This window comes from Medicago sativa, chromosome 1, assembly GCF_051527215.1.
Source record: "Medicago sativa cultivar Bolivia chromosome 1, Bolivia_mono, whole genome shotgun sequence".
In the NCBI taxonomy this organism is placed as follows: domain Eukaryota; kingdom Viridiplantae; phylum Streptophyta; class Magnoliopsida; order Fabales; family Fabaceae; genus Medicago; species Medicago sativa.
This window is the reverse complement of record NC_140749.1, coordinates 53,914,264-53,920,019: the sequence shown is the minus strand read 5'-3', so window position 1 is coordinate 53,920,019 and position 5,756 is coordinate 53,914,264. Positions and strand designations below refer to the sequence as shown.

The window sequence follows — 5,756 nt, the reverse complement described above, 5'->3', positions numbered from 1 at the left end:
CGGTGTAACTATTAAACTCAATTTTTGTTTTATTCTATAGAATTTATTAATGAAATTCTCACTTACAAAATACGTTGGGTGGAAAATTTCAGATTCAAACCAGCATAACAATATATCAAATATCTTTGCAATTTTTGACTCATATCTAAGCATTAAACTAATTTATTTAGGGAACTTCTATGGTACACTCATAAATTAAGGTGTATCGATACTCTTGCTTTAAAAATATGCAAATTAACTATCATTTTTATGAAATAAAGAGCTATTTGTTGATATTTATATTTTAGAAAATATCATTTAATAAGAAAAAAATATCATTTCATTATTTATGAAAATCATTCTAAATTTTTTTAAATTTAATTGTAAAAAATAATCAAAATTATCTATTATGAGTAATAAAAAATTCAGAATAAATGTATTTTATTTCATCGACGTTTTTAGTAAATAAGATTTAGATATTGTAGTTATAGGTGATAGAAAATAAATTTTTTTCTTCAAAAAATAACTCATTTGACTAATAATTTAATGATTTGGTGTATCAAGACACTTAAATTTTTGGATGTAGAGTAGATTTTTCCATTTATATTTGTTCATTTGTGCATGAAGCCATTGGGTGATATACATGCGAGGCTTACACGTATTCACTTGTCATGCAAGAATATTGTAGCTGGTACTGCCAAGTATCAACCCTAGCTCATTTAATTAAAGTGACCACCGAAAAAGACGAAGATCTTTAAGATATGTTTACGATAGATATTTTGTGGAGTATAAAATATCCAATCACTGCACCTGGCCCACAAAGACTTTAACTGCAACTAGAAGTTAAGATATGTTTGAAACAACTTTCAGAAAAGAAAACAAGAAAACTTTAAACTTCCATTTCAATAGAATAAATTTATTTCAAAAAAAAAAAAATCTTTGTTTTCCACTCACTATAAAACGCCATTTGCATCTCTCATTTCTATTCTAGCAAAAGAAAAGGGTGATGGAGGAAATAGGTGGAAGTGTTGATCAAGTGAGGGGAGGTGCAGAAGAAAAGAGAAGGATGAAGATGAAGGTGATGGTGGCAATAGATGAGAGTGATGGAAGCTTTTATGCTCTTAAGTGGGCCCTTGATAATCTCTTCAACTTTATGACTGCCATGGAAGGAACATCATCTGAAAATGAGGGAATGGTGTTTCTTGTTCATGTTGAACCCATTTTCCACAATTATATGCACCCTATTGGACCAGGTGGTGGTGGTTCGTATCTTTTACTCTCTCCTTATCTCCTTTGAATATCTTTCTTTAGAAGATAGACGAAATGACCACGACGCAAATAAGTGGAGGAGTCAGGGTTTTGACCCGGATCACATTCTCCGACCAAGCAATTTTGATATTTTTGCACGTTGAATTGAGACTTTTGGACATTTTCTTTTAATATCTATCATTATAGAACTATTATATAAAACTAGAGAAGTGAAATTTTGAGACTGAACAAATAAAATTTATGTCTAATTCTATCCTCACTATTTTATCACTTCAACAGCTTTTTATCCAGCATCTGTGGTTGTGGATTCAGTGAAGAAAGGCCAGCAAGAAAGATCAGCAGTTATTCTTTCGCGGGCTTTGCAAATGTGCAAGGATAAGCAGGTAAGTGTATTCCTAATTTCGCTTTCCTCTACTCAGATACAATAAAAAATATTTTCACTTTATTTATCTTATTTAATGTCATTATCTTAAAAATATTCAATATCACTTAATTCAATACAATTGAAATTAAATTAAATTAAATTAAATGGATCACTTCAAGTGGTTAATATGTTTTGAGGTGCTCAAGAAATTTGAGTTTGGATTTTATCAAAGGGTTTTGTTAACAAATGTCCCAGATTATTTTTTAAGAATTCCAAATTTAAAATTTTTATTCTTTAAAAATTTTAAATGTTAGAAATTCCAATGAATTGAATATACGAATTTGCTATTCCCTTATTTTCATCAATTACACCCATTACACGCTTTGTTTTTCTTGGTCAAAGCAGATAATGGGTAATTGATCTACAAAGGGTGTAATTTCTGACCTATTAGTTGTCAAAACAATTACCCTATACCCTATCAAATAATTCCACCAAACCATTGAAAATATCAATTTTAACCCTTTTCAAAATCACACCCACCCATCCCATTAAGTTTTTCAAAATTGAAAACAGTTGACTATTTTTCTAGTTGCATTAGGTCCCTCCCTAAAACACAAATCATACCTTGTTCTTTTATTAGTCTTCTCCTTTTCTAATTAATTGATTCATCCCACTTAAGAAGTGAACCCACCCAAGGCAAGACATATATGAGAAATACTATTTTTTAGGGGAAATGAGAAATACTTGACTAAGCACAATTCATAATCAAATATAATATTTGTAAAAAAAGCAAAAAAATTTGGGCACAAACATATATAAATAAAAAAAGAGAAATAATTTAATTATATCATTTACTCCATCTTTTAATTTTTATCATTTGTGTAGGAGTCCAAATTATCTAGCCAAATCTGGCGAAAATGTTTTATCTAGCCAAATCTGGTGAAAATGTTCATTAATGGAATTGCAGGTCAAAGCAGAAAGTGTAATTCTCAATGGAGACCCAAGGGAAATGATTTGTCAGGCTTCAGAACAAATGCAAGTTGATCTCTTAATCATGGGTAGCCGTGGCCTGGGCACACTCAAAAGGTTAGTGTTTTGTAAAACACATTGCAATTGACATATTTTCTATATTGAAGTACTAACAAACTTAGTACTCCCTCAGTTTTAAAATGAGTGTTATTTTATCACAAATAATTTGTTTTAAAATGAATGTCATTCTCACTTTTCAATGTATTATTAATTACCTTTTTTCCAATCTTACCTTTAAATTATTATTATGAACACAACTTCCAAAATATCATAATGGAAAATCCACCAATATGTAACAAGACTATTTTAGTAAAAGTGTCATGTCTTTAGACAACTTTATTGCATTTCTTAATATATGTGTAACAACCTTAAACGACATTCATTTTGAAACGGAAAGAGTATTAATCTTGGTTTCATTTTGGTGATGGATTACCCTTTTTTTTTTTTTTTTATATATATATTTGGTGTAGAGCATTTCTTGGAAGTGTAAGCGACTATTGTGCACATCATGCAAAAGCACCTATTCTCATTGTGAAGCCACCGGAGGAGCACCATAAAAAGCATTGATCATAGTTTTATTATGTTTAAGCATATCTTCTAATAGATCGCCGTATTTGTATCTTTTTAATCTCATTTTCTTTAGAAGGCTTGCTAGGTTGGTATTTTTATAAACACTCAAGTAATGATGAATGTACTTAGAAAGAAACATGTGTATTTATGTGCATTTGTTTTTAGTATATTTATTGTTTAATTCTTAATATTCCATAAAAAAAAAAATCATAATTAATGTCAGTTTCGAGCAGGTAGACTTTTTTTTTCACGGAAAATAACTATATCATTTCATTAATAAGAACAACTTGAATATAATCAGATAATACAGTGAACTGGTGGATACTAGCATAAAATGTGGCCGCCCCAGCGAGTGTATGAGCAACCTCATTTGCTTGTCTCCTAATAAACTCTACTCTTGAATTTGTGAAAAAGGATGAGAAATTATTCCTACATTCTATTATAATAGCTCCTAAATCATATATATCATTTATAGTGCTATGGAAACTATCTACTACCCTTTTAGAATCGAGCTCAAAAATGACATTAAGATTATGCTCCTTTACCCATCTGATAGCATATAAAAGACCAATAGCTTCTCCCTCGGAAACATCTAAGTGTGGCGCTGACCAACTAGTTCTGGCTTTCACTAACCTCCCGTGATCATCTCTGATGCATATCCCTATACCAACCTGGTTGCTTTCTTTGAAGAACGCAACATCCACATTGCATTTGAAATGACCTGCATCTGGATTTCTCCATACTGTGTCGTCAATACGTTGTTGTTATACACCCGCTCTATTACGGTTTTCTTGCGCTTTTTGCCATCCAGTTAGAAGATTAAGACCTCTGTCACGAACTACTGCACTAGTCATGACTTCATTCCTCCAAATACAATCATTTCTCTATTTTCAAATAGACCACATAACACGGGCCAAAGTGACTTGTTGACTCAGATCAAGCATCAGTAGAATTTCAAACATAATGACCCCAAAACTGATATTTAATTGAGCCTTTGGTTGAATTTTGCTCCACAACCCTAACTGTTGCCAGCACTACCTACTCTTTGTGCAATAAAAAAATAGATGCAAACTATCTTCATCCTCATTCTCGCATAAAGCATGTGTTTTTGTGCAATTTACCCCTCTGTCTTGAAGTTGGACTCTAATTGGAAGAGCATTTATGCACAATCTCCAAAGAAAAGTCTTCACTTTAGGAGGCACCTTAAGATTCCAAAGTAGTTCCCAATTTCCATCACAATGATGAGCACTCAAATCCAAATGTTGACTGAGACTGATATGATACCACTTCTAACGGAATAGATACCATTTGTTTCTAACTTACACACTCTTCTATCATGCTGATTAGGTTCAAAAATAGGACTATTCAGGATACGATCAGTATCTTCGTTGCCAACAAGGTTCCTCAATAAACCAGCATTCCAAAACCGAGTCTGAGATATGAATAGATCTGATACAGTAAGCTCTTTGAAAACTTCGGGTAGACTCTCAGGCTTCTGCAAAAGACCACCATCCACTAGCCATCGTTGATCCCAAACACAAATACCACTGCCTGGACCAATGCAACATTTGTATCCTTCGCTAACAACTCTTTTGCCCCCCTCCCCCAAATGCTGCGCCATAGATAGCTAGGATTATGACCAATCTTAAAATCCAAGAAATCACGCTGGTTAAAGTATTTCGCTTTGAACAGTCGGGTAACAATGTTGTGCAGTTCCGTCATAAATTTCCAAGCTTGTTTTCCAAGCATAGCCTCATTAAAAGCGCAGAGATTTTTAAAACCAAGACCCCCTTCCTTTTTGTGAATGCTAAGCATTTCCCATGACATCCAATTTATTCCTTTGGTGTTCCCTTTGTTATGACCCCACCGTAATGAATTCAGCATTTTCTCAATATCAACAATAATGGATTTAGGGATAGCAAAAATACTCTTAATGTACGAAGGTATTGATTGCAAAACAGATTTGATTAGTGTTTCTCGTCCAGCTTGTGACACACAATTGCTGCTCCACGAGTTAATTTTCTTCCAGACTCTTTCCTTCACAAATTTGAAAGTCGAAGTGCGACTTCTTCCAAACATAGAAGGGACACCAAGGTATTTGCATGTTACCATAACCTGTTGAACTCCTCAAATGTTAGAAATAGAAGCCTTGACTGCATTATCCATGTTCCTGCTATAGAAAACTTCGGACTTCTGAAAGTTTACAGACTGGCCAGAAGCACTTTCATACATTTCTAGTATATTTTTCATAGCATGAGCTTAACCACTTTTAGCTTTGAAGAAAAGGAATAAAACGTTCGCAAACAGGAGATGGGATATAATAGGTGCATTCTTACAAATCTTTGCTCCACTTATGGTACTGTTGCCTTCCGCTTGACGAATAAGCGAGGAGGGCCCTTCAACGCAGATTATGAAAAGATAAGGTGATAACGGATCACCTTGCCTGAGGCCGTGCCCTCGAACAATTGGACCAATTTTCTCACCATTCAATAAGACAGAGTGGTCACAAAAACTCTTCTTTCAAACACCGATTTTGCTGTGTACT

The 5,756-nt window shown here is 33.4% G+C and overlaps 1 protein-coding gene across 2 annotated transcripts; it reads left to right on the top strand.

Annotated features, from left to right (window-relative positions):
- Window positions 1-852: 852 nt before the first annotated feature.
- On the top strand, window positions 853-3,378 carry LOC146955390 (uncharacterized). Of its 2 annotated transcripts, none has more exons than XM_085721361.1 (4): window positions 853-1,232; window positions 1,528-1,631; window positions 2,580-2,698; window positions 3,112-3,378. In XM_085721361.1, the coding sequence occupies exons 1-4, from the start codon at window positions 986-988 to the stop codon at window positions 3,206-3,208; spliced, it is 567 nt and encodes a 188-aa protein (XP_085577487.1). In that variant the 5' UTR covers window positions 853-985; the 3' UTR covers window positions 3,209-3,378. The 2 variants fall into 2 exon arrangements, with proteins under 2 accessions (XP_085577487.1, XP_085577483.1); XM_085721357.1 differs by having other exon boundaries at window positions 860-1,241.
- Window positions 3,379-5,756: the final 2,378 nt, after the last annotated feature.